General features: G+C 39.8%; 1 protein-coding gene and 1 long non-coding RNA gene across 3 annotated transcripts in view; one reads left to right on the forward strand and one right to left on the reverse strand.

Moving 5' to 3' along the window:
• Positions 1 to 1764: 1764 nt before the first annotated feature.
• Positions 1765 to 20145, reverse strand: LOC115264941 (inhibitor of growth protein 4-like). 2 transcript variants are annotated; one of them, XM_029869106.2, is made up of 4 exons: positions 19983 to 20145; positions 19345 to 19910; positions 2153 to 2308; positions 1765 to 2084 (listed from the first exon to the last, which is right to left on the reverse strand). In XM_029869106.2, exons 1-4 carry the CDS (start codon positions 20017 to 20019, stop codon positions 1983 to 1985), a joined length of 861 nt encoding a protein of 286 aa, XP_029724966.1. In that variant the 5' UTR covers positions 20020 to 20145; the 3' UTR covers positions 1765 to 1982. The 2 variants fall into 2 exon arrangements, with proteins under 2 accessions (XP_029724966.1, XP_029724967.1); XM_029869107.2 differs by having other exon boundaries at positions 19381 to 19910; positions 19983 to 20143.
• Positions 2383 to 24128, forward strand: part of LOC134287899 (uncharacterized) — a 327459-nt gene continuing 305713 nt past the window's right edge. The window contains exon 1 of the long non-coding RNA XR_009997629.1: positions 2383 to 2551. This is a non-coding gene — a long non-coding RNA (uncharacterized LOC134287899). The remainder of the gene's footprint in view (positions 2552 to 24128) is intronic.

Raw genomic sequence — 24128 nt, forward strand, 5'->3', positions numbered from 1 at the left:
TTACGGCAAGGTGATGGTCTTTCGTGCTTGCTGTTCAACATTGCTTTAGAGAGGATGTTATTAAGAGAGCGGGGATAAAAACGAGTGAAATGATTTTCATGAAGTCCGTTCAGCTGCTTGGTTTCGCTGATGATATTGATATTATTGCTCGTAAATTTGAGATGATGGCGGAAACGTGCATCCGACTAAGGTGTGAAGCCAGGCGAATCGGATTATGGATACATGATGACAAAGGGCTCCAGGGAGGAATCACCGTACCCGCCACCCCGAATTTATAGCGACAGTGATGAAATCGAGGCGGTTGAAGAATTCGTGTACATACTTGGGTTCACGGGTGACCGCCGACAATGACACCAGCAGAGAAATTCAGAGGCGCATTGTGGCAGGAAATCGTGCTTACTTTGTACTCCGCAGAACTCTACGATCGAATAAAGTTCACCGTAACACGAAGTTAAATATCTACAAAACGCTGAATAGACTGGTAGTCTTCTATGGGTACGAAACATGAACTCTACTCTGCACTCAACGCGCCCTTGGAGTTTTCGAACGGAAGGTGTTGCGTAACATCTACGACGGAGTGCAGAAAAAGACGGGACTTGAAGAAGGCGAATGAACCACGAGCTGCATCAGCTGCTCAGAGAACCAACCATCGTCCACACCGCGAAAATCGGGAGGCTACGGTGAACGGGTCACGTCATCAGGATGTCGGATAGCAAGCCGACTAAAATGGTTCTCGAGTCATCCGACTGGAACAAGAAGATATGGTGCGCAGCGAGCTAGGTGGGTCGACCAAGTGGTGAACGATCTGCGGACCCTACGCAGAGTGCGAAACTGGAGACAAACAGCCATGGACCGAGAGGAATGGAGACGGCCACTATGTACAGCAGAGGCCACCCCGGCCTTAGCCTGATCGGTAAGGTAAGTAATAGCCTGGTACACGGTTTATATCAGAAAATATAAAAAATGGAAAAACTGCAACTCCTGTATACTTTTTGAGTTCTATTTTGGTCCCATATCAACTGTGCAAAATTTCAGATCGATCGAAGAAACTATATTTTAGCGCCAGCCATTCTTAATTTTTCATACGATTTACTATGGGGAAAATTTACTTCTTCAAAGAAAAATCGCTTGAGGTCACCCATTGATCCCTAAAACTAAGCCGTTGAATGATCTATGTAGAAATCTTCACGAGGAATCAGACCTCCGAAGACCACAAAGCGTTGCGACGTTCGTGGAAAAAGTTATTAAGCCTTACCCGATCGATAAAATGACGAGATTTTATTATTTATTGTTATTCCTTACGTGTTAAACAGCGTTTGCATGCCATTCGGTTTTCAGTCAATAACTTTTTCCACGTGGCTTAGATCGCTTTGCGCTCTTCGGAGGGTTTGTTCCTCGTAAAATTCCCAACAGAAATCATTCATTGATATATTTTTAGGGGTTAAGGGGCAACCTGGGGCGATTTTTCTTTGAAAAAGTGATTTTCCCCATAGTAAATCGTATGAAAACTTAAAACGGCTGGCGCTAAAATATAGTTTCTCCGATCGAGCTGAAACATTGCACAGTTGCTATGGGGCTAAAATGGAACTCAAAAAGTGTACAGGAGTAAAATGTCTTTTTGTGTCCCACGCTAGTAAGTAAGTCGAGCAGCGGACTATTTGAATTTGAACGCGCTTTTTAACTCAAGCTCACCATTATTTTAGTATGAAACACGCACTAGTTTTGCAAGGATTGTTCTCTGAATGAAAGTTTAACGCAAAGGCGTAATTGGAGAAAAGTTTATCAAGATTCGAATACATCATCAATAGTAATTACTCTCGTACATTCATATCCGAAACAGTCACACGCATCTAAAATAAAATGTAGATTTCCATCGCAAAATCTTACACGTCTCTTAGCAATACTCAGTGGTCGACGTTACGATCTCGTCCCCGAAGCGGATGCGCTTCGTCCATCCTGGGCTGGCCACTGGACGCCACCATCTATTTCTTCTTCCGGTCCTGTGAACATTTTGGACAGAACCACTTACCTTTCGGTTTGGTGGTGAGCCCGACGCAAGCGAAGTGGAACCACTCGATGGGACACTGTAAAATCAAAGGAACATCGTGAAAAAGGTGATTGTTGGAATGATTCCGATCATTTCGCTACGTACATCGGGATTATCGCAGCCAATCATTTCACCGTACGAAACCTGATGACACAGGCAATAGGTGGGTTCATTCGGATCGACCGGCATGTCCAGGACATCGCTTGGATGTGGTGTTCCATGGCCGCCATCCTGGGCGCTGTCATCCAGTTCGGCGTTTTTCTGTAAACAGGGAGACAAATTAGGCAAAAATAAATCAAGAAAATCGCGAATGATCCAATAATCTAAATGATACATGCAAGTGAGTGAGCAACTAAAAATTACTATACTTTTAATGTGAATGGTTCGATTGTAGCTTAGGCAATGACAAGACTGGCAGCGATTTACTATTTCTCCTCTTTTCTTTTCGGCGTAACGTCTCAAATAGATCAAAAACTGCTTCTCAGCTGTTCTACGAGTAAGTATGTAAGTTATCAAACGTATCTCCAATTATACCCGATGACAAGAACGTTGCCCCGAAACCTCAACCACGTTTTACATTTTGATTATGCTGATATCGCTACATCGGCATTTACCAAGTCCATGGTCCGGACGATGGTACCAACAATCGTCCGATTCACCACCAGAGCGCCGCATCATCATTTCCGTTGGCCCATCCAAAATATCACAACACCAGAAGCGATGCCAATGAACCAACGGCCTACATCATCAGCAGTTTAACCGATCGAGACCCTTCGATCGACGACGACGGATTGGAGTGTCAGCACAACGTGACACAGCCGTGCGCCTGGTTAGGGACCATAGGCTTTAGGTTAGCTTATTCTTAAGACTAGGAAATAAATTCAGTCTTGTGTTAACTTTCATTTAGCTCGGTTATCTTTTTTTAAAAACCTCTCCGTAGTCCCTTAACTAATAACTGGCACAGTCTTACGGAAACGACTTGCTCAAAAGTGTTTGAAAAATCCAAGTGAAAAAATTGTGCAAAGATTAGGACTGATAGCGAAGAAAAGCATCAAAAAGTGAAAATTGCTACCAATGTAATAGCAAATAAAAGTGTAGGAAAACACCCCGCGAACAGTGTGTGTAATTCAAACAACAGGAAAATCAATGTGAATAAACTTTGGTGGAACAAAGTTTTGAAAAAGGGGGAAAGTAAAGACACATGTCGGAAAATCAGAGAAAACTGTGAAACTATGAATTGTGAATTACACTGAATACCAAAAACAAAAACAGCCAAGTGCCTAGAACAACCAAAAATCAAAGAAAACTGTGAAACTATGAATTGTGAGTTACACTGAATACCAAAAACAAAAACAGCCAAGTGCCTAGAACAACTTAGTGCAACAGCAGAAAACCCACAGGGAAAGTGATTAACGTATGTGCAATTGAATCAGCCACGGCAACCAACGAAACACCGCTCGGACACCGCCGCTCATTAATCACCGCTCGCATATCGAAGGACGTTAGGAAGAAACCGACCGAATGGAAACGCTATCGGTATTAATTCTGTAAGTAACCAAACCATCTCACCAATTTTTTCACACATAAAACAAAATATTTCAAACATTTATCTAATGTTTTAAAATAGTGAATAAGTTGTCCTGCTGACTACTGTTTAAATAACCAATCCACCGGGTCAAAGGTGTGTAAACTAATTGCTTTCCAGAGTGCATATCTGTGATTACAGCAATTAATACAGCGGAAATCTGCATAATTCATAAAACCGTCCACCCACTTTTGCGGTGTTTAAAAACCAATCCACCGGGTTAAAGGTGTGTACATTGACAGCACAGCAGAGTGCATATCTGCGGCAAGTGCAGTCAAGCGGAAAGTACCTGTTTAAAATACCCAAAATCTACGTAGCCAGCAGTTGACCAAAGCAATTATCATAAAGAATATTACAAGAACAACAAAAATACATTTAAAAGATTTCATTTACATTTACAAACCTCTTATTTAGCACAAGTGTATAACATTTCTCAAATCTTTCTTCAATCTTAGGACTTGTATTTTTTCTTATGAATCGCTTCTGCCCGTACAATCTAAGGAACAAAGAATCAAACAACAACCTAACCATGAATAATTCGAACGGAAATGAAAACCAAATTCCTCCACCACCACCACAACCTTTTCCTCCAGTTTTTCCTTCACGATCTAATCCCCATCAATCCCCAGAAATCGAAGAAACTAATAGAATGTTTGAAAGAGCAGAAAAAATTATGAAATCTCTACAAACCCCGCAGGCAGTAAATGCACTTCAACCCTTCGACGGTAACCCCGTCAAACTTCACAATTTTATCAGATCTGTAGAAAATTTGATACCGTTCTTAGAACCTTTAAAAAATAGCCCCTTCGAGAAAATTTGGCTCCAAGCAATTAGAGCGAAAATAATTAACGATGCCGATCAGGTTTTAGAAACGTACGGCACCTCTCTAGATTGGGAGGAAATAAAACAAAATTTAATTGCTCACTACAATGATAAACGTGATGCAACCACGCTAACTCGTGAGCTATTCCAGTTGCAACAAACAAGCACGATTGAAAGATTCTTTGAAGAAGTCCAACATTCGTTATCACTTCTTATTAATAACACAAATATTTCGACGGTGGAAGAGAATGTTAGAAAGGACAGAAATTCCACTCATAAAGAAAATGCGCTGCAAGTCTTCCTCGCTGGTCTCAAAGAACCAATTGGGGGAAACGTTCGGGCCCGGCAGCCCAGCAGCATTAAACAAGCTTTTGATGCCGCTGTTTCAGAACGAAACTTTCAGAGCAGGTCTGGCTTAGGGAAACCAAACATACCCGCACGTAATTTAAAGCCGATTGATTTCCAATTACCTCCTCGCCGACCATTTTTTCAAATGGCACATCCATATAATCAAATGCCTAACTATCAACAACCACCAAGATTTGTACCTCAAGCTGCGTCTTCCAACAACGTAGTTCCTCGGCCTCCATTTCCACCAAAGGCATTGCCCGCTCCGGACACAGCAGACAAATCTATTCGTTCAAAATACGTGAACTATGTAAATAGGCCACAATTTTCTCCAAATAATAGCTTCCAGAGAAAGCCTTTTTCTCAAAGGAGCCGAAACCAATTTTCTCCAGCCGTACCGCCGCGTACAGCTAAAATCACTGAATTAAGAAATATAGAACAGGAATACAACCACTCCTATGACCCAAATTCATACTACGAAGACCCTTCAACAAGCTCTTATCAATATCCTGAAAATTACCAGGAAGCGCCTTACTTTGATGAACAACAATCAGACCCAGGCTACAGTTATCAATCAGAAACCGCCGAGGATAGAAATCGAGAGGAGCCAGTAAACGATCAAGAACCAATGGATTATCTAAATTTTCAGCTGGCAACGGATCTGAACGTTCACAGATAAATAAAAATTTCATTCCATTTATTAAAATCCCGACAAGACAAAATTTTGAATTAAAATTATTAATAGATACAGGGGCGAATAAAAATTACTTATGCCCACGATTAGTAAAACATTCATTGAAACTTGCAAATCCGACTGCTGTATCAAACATTTCTGGCAAACACATTATTGACAGATACGTAAAATTTAATCCGTTCCCAGATCTAACCAACAACTCGTTCGAGTTTCATGTTTTCGATTTCCACAAATACTTCCATGGATTGATCGGTTATGAAACGTTACAACAACTTGAAGCAAAAATAGACACAATCGACAATTCGATTACAATACTTGGAACCAAGCTACAAATGCACAGAAAGTATCCGGAACCATTTTCGAAAAACGTCTTGAATGAATCAATTAACAATATTGAGATACCCGTCTCAGAAAATTTTGGCGATTTTTTACTAGAGGACGATTTAGAGATCTCCCCAAATTTGTATATTTGTAACGGGCTCTATCATGCTGAAAATCACAAAGCAGTTGTTGCTGTGAAAAATACTTCGGCAGTAGAACAAACATTATCATTAGATTTTCCGTTAGAAGTTGAACTCAACAATTTTCAATGCCGCCCTATTGAGAATGAGCTAAATAATTTGGAAGAAACTTACAGGGAAAACCGTTCAAAGAAACTACTTAATCAACTTCGACTAGGCCACTTAAATCCAGAAGAGAAAAAGAAAATTATTTCAGTTGTTCTTGATAATCAAGAAGTTTTTCATCTTGATGATGAAGCACTAACCTCAACAAATGTCGTAAAACACCAAATTGCGACACATGATGAATTACCTGTATATCAAAGAAGTTACAGATATCCGCACTGTCATAGAAAAGAAGTCTGTAACCAAATTCAAAAGATGTTAGATGAAAACATAATTAGACCATCAACATCACCTTGGAACTCACCGATTTGGGTTGTTCCGAAGAAAATTGACGCAGCAGGAGTTCAAAAATGGAGAATTGTCGTTGACTATAGAAAGCTGAATGCTAAAACTATAGACGATAAATTTCCGATTCCGAATATCACCGATATACTCGACAAATTAGGGCGAAGTAGATATTTCACTACTTTGGACCTAGCTTCAGGGTTTCATCAAATTTTGATGGACGAGAAGGATATACAAAAGACAGCTTTCTCAACCGAAAACGGACATTATGAATATTTAAGAATGCCGTTCGGGTTGAAGAATGCCCCAGCGACATTTCAGAGGATGATGAATGCTGTACTTGTCGGACTAGCTGGAGTAATCTGCCTGGTTTACATGGATGATATTATAGTGTTTAGCTATAGTCTCCAAGAACATTGCACTAACCTTAATAAAGTTTTCGAGGCTCTAAAGAAAGCTAATCTGAAAGTACAGCTTGATAAAAGCGAATTCTTGAAGAAAGAAGTTTCTTTCCTTGGTCATATAGTAAATGAGGAAGGAGTGATGCCCAACCCAGAGAAAATTGAAGCCATCCGGAATTGGCCAATCCCTAAAACTGTTAAAGATATTAAATCATTTTTAGGATCTCTAGGTTACTACAGAAAATTTATTAAGGATTTCAGTCGCATAACCAAGCCTCTGACACAATGTCTCCGGAAAGATGAAAAAGTGGAACACACGCCAGAGTTTCTGAAAGCATTTAATAAATGCAAACAAATTCTCAGCGGTAGCGCTATATTAATACATCCTGACTTCGAAAATACTTTCATATTGACCACGGATGCCTCCAAGTACGCAATTGGCGCCGTATTGTCGCAAGGACCGATCGGGAGAGATAAACCAATTGCTTTTGCGTCCCGGACTCTTAACAAAAGTGAAGAAAACTACTCAACTATTGAAAAAGAGTTATTGGCAATTTATTGGGCTACCAAATATTTTCGCCCATATCTCTTTGGAAATAAATTTATTCTATATACAGACCACAAACCTCTAACTTGTGCTGTAAATCTGAAGGACCCCTCAGGTAAAATTGCTAGATGGATGATTGCTCTGCTAGATTACTCTTATGACATCAGGTATCGAGCAGGAAAACAAAATGTTGTTGCTGACGGACTTTCAAGGATTCCAAATGAATTGAACGTCAATGAAGAACAGGAAGACTCATCTTCGGACAATAACACCCAACACTCAGCCGATACCGATGATTCAGAGTTCATTCCTTGTACAGAAAAACCGGTGAATATGTTCTCTAATCAAATAATTCTAAATATCGGCCCTAATGAAAATGAAATAACGGGAGAACAAATATTTCCAAAAATATTGCGACACACATTTACCAAAATAAATTTTGGGGTTCCAAACTTGCTAAGAATTTTTAAGGAATTTATGGATCCTAAAAGAATTAATTGTATTTTTTGTCCAGAGTCACTTATTAACTCTGTACAGATAGTATACAAAAATTATTTCTCACGTGTGAAAACATTCAAAATAGTTATTTCACAGAAACTACTAATTGATTTAAAAACACCGGAAGAACAGAATGATGTTATAGAAAATGTTCACTCTCGAGCTCATAGAGGAATAGAAGAAAATATCAAAGTTATAACCCAGAAATATTTCTTTCCATTATTGAAATTCAAAGTAAGGAAATATGTCGTATTATGTAGAGTTTGTAACACGGCGAAATACGAACGCCATCCTTACAAACTAAATCTGGCTCACACCCCGATTCCAAATAAACCATTAGATATTGTACATCTCGATATTTTCATATGTAGCCCGAACATATTTTTATCTGCTGTAGACAAATTATCAAAATTCGGTATTCTTATTCCTATAAAGTCTAGAGCAATTCCGGATATTCGTTCAGGATTGACAAAATTATTTGCAGTTTATGGACTTCCGAAACTCATAGTAAGTGACAACGAACCTTCTATGAGATCGATTGAAGTTAGGGGTATGCTGCAAGATCTTGGTTGTGACATCTATTTCACACCTTCTAATAAAAGTGAAGTGAATGGGATGGTTGAACGTTTCCATTCAACCATCGCAGAAATATTCCGATGCAGCAAAGAAAAGCATGCACAGCTTAGCCATAAAGAATTATTTAGAATTTCACTTGCTTTGTACAATGATACAATACACTCCTCTACAAAAATGAAACCTAAAGAAATCTTCTATGGTATCAAAGAGGGAGATTCCAGACCCCATGATATCGAAGAGATTACTAAGAAAAGCCATGAAATTTATGATGAAGCCATTTTGGCATTAAAAAGGAAACAGAATCAGGACTTGAAATTTCACAACAAAAATAAGGAAACGGACCCTTCGATAGAGATGGATGGATCAGTATACATCGCCCGACAAGGAGTGAAGAGCAAAACCAAGGATAGGTATCATCCTTACAAAGTCGCCAAGGACAACACCAAAACATTCGAGGATGAAAAAGGCAGGAAAATCCACAAAACGAAAATCCGACGGCGGAGGAGATAACGCAGCACATATTTGTTTTCCCTTTTTCATTTCAGGATAAGTTATCGTAAATGAATCTTTCTAAAGTCGTTTATATTTCCAGATTGTTTTGCTACGCAAAAGCTGAAGTCACCATCACGGATTTATCACGACACGAAGGATTGATCGCATTTAGAGAAAGAGAAGCCAAAGTCATTACCTCGCAACATTTCCATCTTCACATTGTGGACTTGGAAAAGTTTGAAAGCAGTTTTCGCAATCTTCAATATACGCTACACCAATTTGAACGTCGGAACTTAACGAATCCCTATCACGAAATGCTGGACATCAGAATGACTCAACTGACTGACAATTTCAACAGATTAAAACCATTACACAGACACAAAAGAGGATTACTAAATCCTCTGGGAACGTTTATCAAATCAGTGACTGGAAATTTAGATGACAATGACTTACAACTGATTCGGCAGACTATTAAAAACAACCATTTGAAAACAAACCTATTAATACAAAACAACGACCAACAAATACGAATCAATCATCAATTCGAATCAAAAATTAATAACTTGATAAAACACATAAATGACCATCAAATAGAAGTTCTGAGGAAAATTTCAAAACTTACAGACAACAGAAACACTCAGAACGATAACTACCTGAAAATAATAGTCCATGATTTGTTGTTCAACATAGAATTGCTTAATAATCAATTCCGGGATATTTTCGAAGTTGTTCAATTGTCAAGAATAGGAGTTTTGTCCAAAGCAATACTTAACGTAAATGAAACACAATTTATATTCGATAAATTAGAAAAACAAAACATTTCTGTCAGTAATTTTGATCAAATCTACGAATTTCTTAATATTGAAACTCATCACGAAGAATCAAAAATAATAATTGTCATTAAGATCCCTATTTTCATGTCAGGTTACTTTCAATACATTAAATTTGTAACATTACCATCAAAACGAAAAGTCATTTCAACCCCTTTTCATCTAGCCATTTTTAGTAAATCTTTGACTTTAGGAGTTAGCAATCAGTGTGCTATTGTTGAAAAATATAGAATATGCAATAAACAGGAGCTTACAGATATAACAGGCGACGGCTGCATCGACAACGCCTTGCGAGGCATCAACGCATCCTGCCCTTACGTAGAACAACAAGACGATACAGATGTTAGACCAATAGACGAACACACGTTGGTCTTGAGAAATGCTGTTGGACCCATTCTCCTGAATTCGAGCTGTGGCATACAAACTCGAAAGGTAACTGGTACCCTGCTTATACAATATCCAAATTGTTCCATTTCCATAGACGGAGTTGAATACGATGATCGAAGGACAACAGATTATCATGAGATCCGAGTAATATCAACGATTGGAGTAGATTTTCAAGCTACAACTTTAATCAGCAAACCTGATCTACACCAAGTCGACCTTCTTCGAATCGAAAACCGAAACCACATCAACAAACTTCGAGAGGATCATTCTGTACTACAACACATAACGACAGGATTTCTATCCATGTTCGCCGCCTTGATTGTCGGAGTGATAATCATGATCCTGAAAAGGAAACCTGGTTACTCAGTAAAGGTAAATCCTCCACGTAACACCGAAGACGTTCCTTCTTCCATACTTACAGGTTACAATCTCAAACATACCAAGATTCGGGACGAATCTTCATTAGGGGGAGAGCAGTTATCAAGACCCTTCGATCGACGACGACGGATTGGAGTGTCAGCACAACGTGACACAGCCGTGCGCCTGGTTAGGGACCATAGGCTTTAGGTTAGCTTATTCTTAAGACTAGGAAATAAATTCAGTCTTGTGTTAACTTTCATTTAGCTCGGTTATCTTTTTTTAAAAACCTCTCCGTAGTCCCTTAACTAATAACTTATACGAGGCGAACACGCTCCTCGTCACCATGAAGTTGGGTTCCTGCTCGCTCACGTCCATGCTGCGCTCATGAAGTGAGAATGAGAAGCTATTAATGAGAGGATGATTTTAAGCAGATTCAGAACACGAGTTCGAAACCAATGTACCAACCAATACGGCCGAAATGCGAGACAAAGAGAACTTTAAAGCCAACTGATTGCTGTCGTAGATATGATTCCAGGAGGTGATATCAAGATGCTCATGGGCGACTCCAACGCTCATGGTCTCGGAGAAATGAGCGAAAATGCATAGCTGTTTGGAGAGCATTGTGCCACAATGATTGTGACAACAATTATTATCAATCCAGTTGAAAATCGGAGTTTTCGGCTAGCGAAGTTGGATTTTTCTCCAAACCCGTGCGTCGGACCCTAACTTCGGAAGTGGTGCGCTGTATAGAATACCAGGTCCGCTATACAGCGCACTACTTCCGAAGTTAGGTCCGACGCATGGATTTGGAGAAAAATCCAACTTCGCTAGTCGAAAATACCGGGTTCCAGCTGGATTGATAATACATGGTGATTGGGGGATCGCTCTTTTCCTATCGACCAGGGCTTAAAGTGTCCAATGGCGTAGCCAGCTTTTCGGTCAGGGGGGGGGGGAGCGCAAGCACCCTTAGCAAATTTGTACCTACTAGCTTTTATAACTAAACGCAGCACGATGAAATTGAGTATATTAACATTATATTCTTAGAGCAGTATTTAATCCTTCAGCTCTCACGCTGTTGTTCAATACGTTAAAAAAGCTCGCCTGATGTAGACAAATCAACGTGATGCTGGTAGCGGTGACCAATTTATGGAAGATTAAGGATTTTTATTCACTCGTGCATTATTTTGCTCTTATTCTTATATTGTCAAAGTCTACAAAATATTCATAAGAAATGATAGCTGAAATCTTTTGAAAATTACAAGCTTTTTTGAAGACTAACCTAGAATTTCCTGGTTCCTTTATGCATCCCTTTTTAATTATCTTCCAATATTATTCGCTGCAGGAATTCCTCCACAAATTATTGATATTGTGGTACTTATCCAGTTGACGTCTTGACTAATAATAATCACCCTCATTCTTGTTTACGGACGTATCCACTTTCGAACGTTTTTGGTTCGTTCGAATCAGTAGGCCATTTGATTTTGCTGGCGTAAACGGGAATGCGAACGATTTTCGTTCGAAAGTGGATTCGATCGAAAACAAGAATGAGGGTGAATAATTCCAAATGCTCGGCCTACTTATTGATGTGCTAAACTACCACATCTCCTTTTCTTTAACAACAGCATTATAAGTTTGGCGTTAATTAGAAACGTGAAGCCTTAACTTTTGATGTATTTCCTTTTTCTCAGGTTTTTTTAGAAATATCCTTCCAAGACAGCAACGCAGTCACTAATAGAATCGCACGGATATTCGATAGTTTGGAGCGTTGAAAACTTCAAACTTACATGGGTGAGACTTTGAATTCGAAACCGACTATCGTCCGTTAGCCGCAATCTTGAGGCCGATGTCACTTTCTCTCAGTAGCATCGAGAGATGGGTGCGTAGACTACAACGCTACAACCGTTCGAATTTAGGAATGAACATATGCTTGAAAAGCAAAACGTAGCAGATCTATCTCGTCTCGAGATTCGCCTTACCCAACGGAAATCTCCGTTCCTGAGGCAGTCTACCTTAGAGGCAAACTTTGTAATTTTGTCGCCTAACTCAACGGACAGAAGCCGTTCCTGAGGCAGTTCACCTCTAGGGCTGAACTTGGTAATGATGTCGCCTAACTCAACGGGTTGAATCCGTTCCTGAGGCAGTTCACTTTTGAGTTGAACTTCAATATTTTTCGCCTGGCTCAACGGATTGAATCCGCTCCTAAGGCAGTTTACCTTTAAGGTGAACTTGAAAATTGTTTCGCCTAACTCAACGGATGGACTCCGTTCCTGAGGCAGTTCCTTGCAAAGGAACTTGAACTTGGTAATGTTGTCGCCTAACTCAATGGATTTAAACCATTCCTGAGGCAGTCCACCTTTGAGGTGAACTTCATTGTTTTTTCGCCCAACACAACGGATTTAATCCGTTCCTGAGGCAGTCCCTTACAAAGGAACTTGTTATTTTGTTTTCGATTCAGGGAACCGAAGTTGTGGTTGCCTAGGCAACAACTTGTTTGGCTTGATTTTTTTTTCTCGCAGGATGTTCCATATTTTCGGCACAGCAGAAGATTTCCTTCTTGATGGTCAGCTTCACTTGCAGCACTTGCACGTCCTTCAACGGACAACGGATCTTGATTGTTTTTCATTATCTGGATCCCCAAAACCGCTGAGATGTCTTGCCAATCACTCCGATAATCGTTTTTTTTTTAAGGTTCAAATAGCAAACGGGGTTCGTTCGTCGCCAATGTGGTACTTATCCAGTTGACGTCTTGACTAATAATAATAATTCCAAAAGCTCGGCCTACTTATTGATGTGCTAAACTACCACAGATATAATAAAAAAAAACATTACGTAATCCTGAAAAAGTTCTGAAAAGATGTTTGAAGGATTTCTGAAATTTTTGAAGGAACTCCTGAATGAATTTTTGAAGAGAACTTGAGAGGAATTTTTGAAGAAATCACTTGAGGAATTCCCGGAGAAATCCCTGGAAAACTTCCTGGATAAATCCTTGAAGAAAAACCTGGATGAGTCCCGGTTGCAATTCCTAAAGGAATGCTTGGAGGAAGCCCTGTAGAATCCCTGGAGGAATTCTCGGCGAAATTCTGAACAAACTCCGGGTGTAATTCCTGGAGGAATACTTGGATAAGACCCAGCCGGAATTCTTGGAGCAATTTCTTGGAGCAATCCCTGGAAGAATTCCTGAAGAAATCTCCAGAGGAATTGTGGGAGGAATTGCTGAAGAAATTTATGAAAAATCACTTGAGAAATTCCAGGAGGATTTTCTGGAAGAACCCTTGAAGGAATTTCTGGAGGAATCCCTGGAGGAATATCTGGGAATATCCCTGGAGATATACGTAGGGGAATCCCTGGAGGAATTTCTGAAAAAAACCCTGGAGGAATCCCTGAAAAAATCCTGAAAGTATTCCTGGAGCATTTCCTAGAAGAATCTCCTAAGAAATCCCTAGAGGATTTCCTGGAGAAATTCCTAAAGGAATTGCTGATATAATTTCTGAAGGATGTCCAGAAGCAATTCCTGGAGGAAATCCTGAAGAAATTCCTGGGGTATTTCCTGGAGGAATTCCTGGAGAAGTTCCTGGAGAAATTCCTGGATGAAATCCTGAAGGAATGCCTGGAGGAATTCCTAGAGGTATTCCTGTGGGAATTGCTTGAGGAATCTCTAGAGGAAATCTTGAAAGAATTACTGGATTATTTTTTTTAAGAAATCTCCAGAGGAATTCTGGGAGATTGCTTTTTCTATTATTTTTCTATTTCTGAAAAAATAAATCCCTTGAGAAATCCCCGTAGGAATTTCTGAAAGAATCCCTGGGGGAATCCTTGAAGAAATTTGTGGAAAAATCCCTGGAGAAATCTCTAGAGAAATTTCTGGAGGAATATCTGGAGAAATCCCTGAAAAAAATCCTGAAAGTATTCCTGGAGGATTTTCTGGAAGAATTCTTGGAAGAACTTCAGGGGGATATCCTGGAGGAATCTTCGAAGGATTTCTTAGAGAAATCCTTGGAAAAATCCTTCTAGAAATTTCTGGAGGAATCCCTGAAGCTATTCCTGGAGCTATCTCAGGAGAAATTCCTGGAGAAATACTTGGAGCAATCCCTAGAGGAATTGCTGACATAATTTCTGAAGGATGTCCAGGAGAAATATTTCTATTCTAATTCCTAAAATTCTGGCGGAATTCATGTGGAAATTGCTGGAGGAATCCATGAGGTAATTCCTGGTTTAATCTCTAGGAATTATTGAATCCTAGATCCCTGAAAACAAATCCTGAAGGTATTCCTGGAGAATTTCTTGAAATATTTTCTGAAGAAATCCCTAGAGGATTTCCTGGAGGAATGTTCGAAGGATTTCCTGGAGGAATCCCTGAAAAAGTTCGTGAAGAAATCCCTGGATGAATACCGGAAGCAAATAATGAAGAAATCTCAGGAGAAATTCCTGGAGAAATGCCAGGAAAAATCCTTAAAAAATCCGCAGGATATTCTTGTAGAATTTCCTGGAAAATTTTCTGAGAAAAATCCCCAGAAAATTTACTGAAGAAAATCCTGGATTTGCTGTCATATTTCTGAAGAATGTCCAGTAGCAATTCCTGGATAAATTCCTAGAGAAATTCCTGGAGAAATTCCTGAAGAAATTCTTGGGGTAATTCCTCGAGAATTTCCCCTGGAGAAATTCCTGAATGAAATCTTGGGAGAATGCCTATGGGAATTGATGGAGGAATCCTTGAAGGAATTCCTAGAGGAATTCTTACAAAAATTACTGAATAAATGTCTGGGGGAATCTTTAGAGAAACCCTGAGAGAAATTTCTAAAAAAAATCTTCTGGGAAATTCCTGGAAGAATCATTGGAGAAATTTGTGGAGAAATCCCCAGAAAAATCCCTAAAGAAGTTCCTGGAGGAATTTTTAGCGGAATTTCTGGAGGAATCCTTGCAGCATTTTCTGGAGGAAGATCTGGAAGAATTCTTGGAGGAATTCCTGGAAAAATTCCATAAGGTATTCCTGGAAGAATTTCTGAAGGATACCTAGAAAAAATCCTGGATGAACTGCTGACATAATTTATTAGGGAATTCTTTGATTAATTCCTGGAGGAATGCCTGCATGAATTTCTGGAGGAATCCCAAAAATAATTCCTGAAGCAATCCCAGGAGTCGCTGAAGCAATTACTGGAACAATATCTGATGGAATCCTTGGAGGAATCGCTGAAAAAAATCGTTGAGAAATCTCTGCAAGAATCCAAGGAGGAATCCATGGAAGAAGGCCTGGAAAATTTTTCAAAAGAAAGCCCAGGAGAATTCCTGATAGAATTCTTGGATGATTCTCTGAAGTAATTCCTGGAGAAATCTTTAGAGGTTTTTCGTACGAGTCTCTGGAAAAATCCTTTTAGAAATCCCTTAAAGAATTCCTGGATCAATTTCTGTAGGAATTCCAGGTGGAATTCTAGGAACAATCCCAGAAACAATTTCTGGAGGAATTCATGAAGGAATGCATTCAGGAAACCTTGGAGGATTTCTTGGAGGAACTGCTGAAAAAAATGTAGGAATTCTTGGATGGGTCCATGGAGGATATCCTAGAGAAATGCCTGTAGGAATCCATGAAGGAGTCTCCAAAGGAACTCCTGGAGAAATCTCTAGAGGAATTTCTGGTGGAATTTCTAGACATCCCTGCAGGAATTCCCAGAGGAATCCCTGGGAAACTCCTAAAGGAATTCTTAAAAAAAAAACGTGGATTTATTTCTTCTGAAGAAACTCCGGAAGCAAGTTCCTAGAGGAAGTACTGAATTAACTCCTGGAGGAAATCCTTAAAGAATACAAGGAGGAATTCCTGAAGAAATCTTAAGAAAAGTTCCTGGGAAAATCTCTAGAGGAATTTTAAAATAAGTTGTTCCAGAAAGAATCACAGAAGCAATTCCCGAGTTAAGCCCTTCAGAAATTCTTGGAGGAATCGCTGGAGGATATCCTAGAGGAATGCCTGTAGGGATTAACGAAGGAGTCTCTGAAAATACTCCTGGAGAAATATCTAGAAGAACTCCTGGAGGAATCTCTAGAGGCATTTCTGAATGAAATCCTGGATGACTTTTTAGGGGAATCCCTACAGCAATTCCCAGGGTAATCTCTAAAAAAATCGTGGAAGAATACCTTGAGAAATTCCTAGAGGAATCCCAGAAAGAATTCCTGAAGAAATTGCAGGTGGAATCCTTAGAGAAATCCTGAAGGAATTCAAAGAAGAGTTTGCGGAGGAACTCCTTGAGGAACCCCTGTAGCAGTCCTGAGGGAAGCAGTTCCTGCAAGAGTTCCTGAATCTCGGAAGCAGTCCCATGAGGAATTCCTTAGGAAATCCCAGGAAAGATTACTTAACAAATTCCTGGAAGATTTTCTGTAGGAAATAAAAATATGGAGGTGTGCAATATTTTTTGGACGAAATATTGTTGGAATCTTTGGATGGACTCCCAAAATAATGTTTAATACAATGTTTCAAGGAACTCCTGGATTATTTTTTAGCTAATCTCTGGTAAAATTTCCTGACAGGGTTTGTGGAAGATATTGCAACTGAAATTTTCCAGATTGAATTATTGGATCATTATCTAGTGGAATTCTTAAAGGAATATATGGAGAAATCGCTGAAGAAATCTCTGAAAGAATACTTGCAGAAATAATTAAAATAATTTCCGTTGACATTCCTTTGGGAATCCCTGGAGAAATTCCTGGAGGAATCCTCGAAAAAAGCACTGGAACAATCACTGGAGGAACCTTTAAAGTTATCCCAGGAGAAATTCCCGGAGGAATGACTGGTGGAACCCATGCATAGATGAATTCTTGAAAAATTCTCTGGAGCAATCCATGATGGAATCACTGAAGGAAACTATAAAAAATATCCTGGAGGAATTCGTCGATGCATTCTTGCAGAAGTATCTGTAAAAAATTTCTGAAGGAATCGTGGGAGGAATTTTTGAAGCATTTCTTGGAACAAACCCTAAAACAATCACTATCGGAACCCTGCAAGATACTCATGACAGAATTCACGAAAAAGAAACTTCTGGAGAAGTCCTTTGAGAATGTTCTGAAACAATCCCTGGAAAAGTTTTTGAATAAATGCCTAAAGGAATTTTTGAAGGTGTTTTTGAAAGAGTTCGTAAGGAAACCCCAGGTTTTTTGCTCTTAGCATGATGTTTGTTTGAGTTGAATACAAGTGAAATTCGTGTATCAGTAGCACATAACTGCACCCTATATATAGAGTACATAGCATAGCAGCATATGGTTCTACCAAGGGTTCTACAATGTCCTTCTTTTTCCTACCAGAACTGGTTCCGGCATATCTGGAAAATTTAGCATGCTGTTTTTGTATTCTATGAATAAACATCACAAAATTTTGCCATTCAACCAAGCTTGTTATTTGAAGATTGAAGTGGTTCTCTTGAAGAAGTACTTGGCGAAATTTCCTATGGTTTTCGAGTAAAAAAGGTTTGGAAAGTGTGGATAAAAACCTTAGAATAGTTTATTTTTTGAGTTTTTTTTCTGGAACTCTCCATGATTGGTAATATTTGAATAGACTCAAATAAAAAAAATCTGGTGGCCAGGGGGGGGGGGGGGGTCAACGGCCCCCCCTGCACCCCTCTGGCTACGCCCATGAAAATGTCCAGGGCTTCCCGTGATAGTCAGGGAATGCGCAACCGAAAATGGAGCGAAGCCTTCTTGATGTGCGGAATAAGCGTAGAATCGACATTGCGTTCAACCGTCCTCTCATAATCGGCGAGATCCGGCTGCGCATGGCTAGCATTCATCGACAGGAGAAAATCGTGCGCCGGTTCAACAAACACCGACTGCTGCGGTGAAAAGGTCATAGGGCACGAAGTACTAGATTTGTAGTAATGAGCTGATTTTTGTATGGTGAGAAGGTGAATTCTCCGCTTCTGCAAAGAAATGGTACAAAAAGCGTGGGTATTATGATTCCTTGCCTAATCTGATGCTGCTTGAGCAAAACTTTGGAAAACTATGTTGATTAAGTTGCAAGAAATGGAGGAAACAACAACACTGTTGCCCAAAGTTTTGCTCAAGCAGCATCAAATTAGGCAAGGAATCATAATACACACGCTTTTTGCACAATGTCATTGTAGAAACGGAGAATTAACCTTCTAACCATACTAAAATTCAGCTCATTACTACAAATCTAGTACTTCGCCGTTCTGTCCTATTGAGGAGCTGAAGAACCGTACTGTGGGTATTCCGGAAGGTGGAAACGTAGAAGACCAATGGAGCGCCATCAAGAAGACCTTCATCGCCACCAGAGAAGGAACGCCAAAGCTGCGATAAAGCGAGCTAAAACAGGAACCAAACCCGTAGCCCGTTTGCCTTATTCGGCTCTCGAGAAGGAAGTGAAACGCTCATGTACATTTGTAAATGAGACGTTTCATCATTAAGATGTAGAATAAAGAGGATAAGAATATGAATCGCTACCAGCCCTGAAACGGTCATGACAAAATGAATATATGATTAATTTTAACTTCTACCAATACTTACACAAAATTCAATATTACCATTAAACTATCTTTTTTGGAAGATATTAAACTCCTCCACCCATCCGATATTTACATGCTCCTTTTGTAGCAACAGAGTTTTCCAACAAATAAATACTGGGAGTTTTTGCAATTATCATTCCTAGGTTTGCCAAAAATTTGCTGGATGTTCTCTTATTGCAATTGTTCCGAAATATTCAAACCCAAGATTTTTTTAAAAAAAAGCTCTTACATCTGTTTGCTAGATAAAATTTCCAAAAAAACATCAGCAACCAACTACATAATACTGAACAGTTAATAAAATTGAAAAAAAATATGCCGAAATGAAAGATGAAACGATGATCCTACCTTATTACCCTTGCGGCCCTTTTCTTCTTGATTTACCTTCTGCTTCTTGGTGTTCTTGCCTTTACCGTTCGTGCTGGTATTACCCGCGGCACTGCCACTAGCACCAGCGCCACTACCCCCGGTTGCGCGTCCCTCGTCCTCCGACGAATGGGCACGCTTCTTCTTGGCCGAGCTCTTGGCGTCCTTGACCTTCTTCCGGCCGCCCTTCTTCGTGACCGTTTCCTCGGACTTCTCCCGAGCGTTCAATGTCTTGTCTTGGATTTCCCCCTCGAAACGGGCCAAATCCGAATCCAACCGACGGATGTGCTTATCTACCAGCTCGTACGTCTGAATGGCCAGCTGTACCTTGTCGTCGCCGAATTCCTTGGCCTTGTTGAACAGTTCCTGAATGGCTCGCAGTTTTTCCTTTTTTACATCGTCCGGAAAGTTTTCCTTCGAGTTGGCCAGCTGCTTCATAAACTCGTTGGCTTTCTCGTCGATGGATTTCATCAAAACCTGGGCACGGGAGTCCAAATCTCGCATCAGCGTAAAATTACGCTTCAGCTCGTTCGGCAGATGTTCGAGCCCTGTCGAAAAATACAAGCCGATTCAAGCCAACCACAATATTCGCCATTTTCGCCGTTTGCCCCATTACTTACCATCAAGATAATGTTCCAAATACAACGCGGAAGTCATCTCGTCTGTGTGATGTTCAAAAAGAGCAAGTTTTTATGCACAAAAAGTGAAAAATTCGGAAAATTCCGCTTTGAATTCAAGCAGCCATTTAGTGCCAATTTGTTTTTGTTTGTGCTTTGAAGGGGGTGGTTGGAGTGTTGGAGAGGCGGGCTGGGCGGGCTCTGAACTTGCGCGTGACAGTTTCTAAAGTGGAAAATAAAGAGAATATTCAGGGGTGTTCAAGAAGTTGCCATAAGCCCAATGAAAACTTTTTTTAGTACAAAATTGATTCGCTGCGTTACTATTGCGCGCAACCCCCAAAATTTTATTCCCACCTTTGGGTTTCCGCGCCGAAGACCCAGCGCCAGATTCGGTGACAAAGAGATTTGACAACAGTTGGCAATCCTGATATTTGACGGCGGTCATCCGTTAGCTGTGGGAGCTCGTGTGGGAGTGGATTGTTTTCATGCAAATAGAGCATTTCGCTAAAAATGCATGTGTATTTTGTTATTGTTGACAGATTTTTTTTCTGTGTTAGTATGAAATATAGCGATTTGCGGTATCGCGTAAGCTTTCGCTGGGAGAAAACGTCATATAACTCAGCGAGGCGAAGAAAATTTTCAAATAAAAATGCAATATTGCGGATTTTTTGAAAATTTTCCACTCTGGAGGCATCCATTTAAGCTAGTATGACACTCTTTGACCAATGCCAAATATTTGACCACTTTTGATGGTTAAATTTTGACCAAGGTGTACCTGGCAAACAAAAACATTTGTCACTCTCGAAAAACGAATAAGGACAAACAGAACCAAACAACCTGCCAAAATTTATCTGTCAAAAGTGGTCAAATATTTGGCGTCACGTCACGCCAAATTTGGGAATTTTCAACCCCCCTCCCCTCCCCCCTTCGTACGGGTTTTACGTATACCTAATGCATTGCTTGTCGCACTTTTCAAAACCCCCTCTCCCTCCTCTTAGCGTGACGTACTTAATGGATGCCCCGCTGCGGTAGTCACCGAGCAGCTGTCAAAGTACTACCGCAGCCATGAAAATGATCGTATCATTGCAAAGTTTGGTCAAATCAAAGCATGCTTGTAAAGTTAAATGTTCTGAAAAGCAACAACAAACAATGATCATCGGCGTCGTATCCAAGGCTCCATCCAAGGTATCCTTGGACTGATTGATGATACATTGGTGAAAATCATCAGTCTGACAGCTGCGGGAGTGGATTTTTTTTAAATTAGCAATATACCCAACTCTATAGAGCCGATGCACACGAGCGTTGATTGACGCGTCGCCGCAGCGTTCCTGTGGGGCATGCGTTGACATTACGTGCCGCACATGGTGCGGCGCGGTTGCAGTAGCGTAGCGTTCTCGTGTGCATCCTCCCATTTGATTGTGTGTAACTCAGGACGCACTTGCGTGCACGCTGCGTGGACGCGCCGCCCATGTGCATCGGCTCTTAGGGCCGATTTCTTCACCCGGGCTTAAATTTTAAACCAGGCTTAGCAAAATTTTAAGCCGGGCTTAACTTTTTTTCCATTTCTTCACCTCGGCTTAACCACTAAACCCGGTTTAATAAACCTACGGTTTACGTTAAGTGTGGCTTATTTTAAGCGGTGCTCTGAGGTGGCTTAGCAGTGCTAAGCCAGGCTTAGGCCGCACATTGCAGAGTTTGGGTTTCTTCACCTGCTTCATGGATACATTTTTGAACAGCAGAAATTATTTTTATTAAAACATGTACACTTAGGATTAATGCAATTGTAAAACGTTTGGATACAGATGAAGGCGATGAAAAAGAAAATGATTATCTACAGCCGCGTCGTCAATATAAAATATTCGACATCGATTTTTGGAATAATCAAGTTATTACATTAAATTGAAAGTCTTCAAAAAGGCAGCGTGTTGATGGTTTTGGAAATTTTTCCTCCTGATTTTGAAGTCGAAAGTACATTAGCATGAAGTTTCTATTTATTTCGTCTGGTCCTTCCATAATTTCAGGTCACAATAAACATATTTTTTGCCTCTTATGGTTCTCAAGAGATATTATTTTTTTAACAAACAATCCTAAGTTTGAGAGGACAATCAAAAAAAAAATCTTCTAATAACTTGTTATGCACTGATTTCTTACAAAAAGTTAGTTCAAAGCACGTTTAACCCATCGAATATTCAACATTTTGACTCATTCTAAATATAAAAAGTATTATTCGTGGTGTACTCCTAAATATGACTTGCTTTGAATAACTAATAGGGTGACGTTGGATATTTTCGGCAGGTTTGTTCTCTTTGTCGTGTGGGTTTTTGTCGGCCAAATACCTGAAACATGGCCATATCATTCAGCTTATTTTGGAAGGATTTGAGGCCAGCTTTGAGTTCAATAGGTTTCATAAAACCTCCCATGACGAGAACAAAACTGTCAAAAATTCCCCTATCTAAAAATAACGCAAGTGGATTTTAAATATCCTTTTGCAACTCAGCACTATGAAATTTGATATCACAACGGACTAGTTTTTGGTACTATCCATTTGCAATTCAATGATTCATGCAACTGATTTCGGCTGTAGCTTGCTTGATCAAAATTTAGTGTCTAGCATGATGGAATACATGCCAGTGCTCAAAGACCAGAGAGTAATCTCTCGAATGCGAACCGGGCACACACTTCTATCACACAACATGGGAGGTAGTCCGTTCCGCAAGGAGTTTGAAGTGTGCCACATCTCAGCCACAGTAGAACATGTTCTTTGCGTGTATCCCATCTACGAAGGCCAACGTCGACTCCACAACATCGCTGGTAATATTGGAGTAGTCCTACGGGATGATCCGGATACCATCAAAACACTATTCAAGTTTTTCCACGATTGTAACCTGTATGAATTCATTTGACAGCTCTCTCATTCATTCATTAATTTAGTGTGTTGAACTAACATTGAACGTTAAAAAACACAATAATAAAGAATAAAAAAAAAGATGGAATACATCCCGCATAGAAAAATACTATTCATGGCATCGTTCATATTATAAGATGTCCATTGGTGAAATGATTACTATACAAATAGTAATAGGTTTATAATAAAATGATAAGGGTTGAAAAACTGCAATTATTAAGAATTTTTCAAGTATCATTGTACTTATAATAATGATACGTTGAATAATACATGAATAATTTTAATTATTAAAATTTCCCATAAGTGCAGCGACAAAAATGACATTTTCGACTGTTTTTTTATCATATTTGGTGAAGTTAAGACGACGTCACGTTAGGCTGCCATATTATCTCACTTGTAAAGCAGCTTTTCGGCATTTTTGGCACAATAAACTGGGTTCGCACTGCGTGCCACAGGGACAATACGTCACATAAAGCCGGTATCGCATACTACAATCACTTTCCATCTATCAGGCTTGAGTGGATGCACCAGCCTCTTCTCGCTCGCAAGCGGATCTTAAAAATAGGAGCCCTCGGCAGTCGCTGCTTCTGGTCACTTTCAAATTGAATACCACTTGCAAACTTACCGGCTAAAAAAAAGTGGAGGTCCTTGATGTATTCACAGATGTTGCTCTGAGTTCCTGTTTTCCGAGCTGAGGAATTCACTTTTCAACCAAGTTCAGATCAATATTGACTTCGAGTCACCCGCGAGCACTTCTTAGCTTTGGTCCAGTACGTAAGTATCGCAAGAGGAATTGTGTAGGATGATTGGAAACCACGGCCAGTTCGAATCCCAAACACATAAAAAAATATTAAAAAACAACTACAAAAGTAAACAATGATTCTCTGAATGATAGACCAATTTGACAGAATCCGGCGAAAATCCGCAGGGGTGTATTTTTTTCATGTCGGTAAAGCAGATATTCGCCCCATATTTATATGATTTGCTGTATCATCAAATCAATGATAAACTGACTATAACATGTATAATTCCCGAAAAATTTTGTTCCCGAAAAAAGGCATTTTTGAATGGTAACGATACTTAAAGACCTATTCGGTCTATCATTGAAACTTCAACAATGATAACATCAATCATCGATATGATTCGTTGTATCATCGATTTATAATCCAGTTTATGATAAGATAAATAATCTGAAAATCATAACCTGAATGACAGACATATGATACCGTTTTATTCGGGATGAC

The sequence above is a fragment of the Aedes albopictus genome, chromosome 2, assembly GCF_035046485.1.
Source record: "Aedes albopictus strain Foshan chromosome 2, AalbF5, whole genome shotgun sequence".
In the NCBI taxonomy this organism is placed as follows: Eukaryota; Metazoa; Arthropoda; class Insecta; order Diptera; family Culicidae; genus Aedes; species Aedes albopictus.

Coding starts and splice junctions, on each gene's coding strand:
- LOC115264941 (XM_029869106.2), bottom strand. CDS start 20,019: ATGACTTCCGCGTTGTATTTGGAACATTATCTTGATG. Junction 19,911..19,982: donor TTTGGAACATTATCTTGATG/GTAAGTAATGGG, acceptor ATTTTTCGACAG/GGCTCGAACATCTGCCGAAC. Junction 2,085..2,152: donor TTGGCTGCGATAATCCCGAT/GTACGTAGCGAA, acceptor TTGATTTTACAG/TGTCCCATCGAGTGGTTCCA.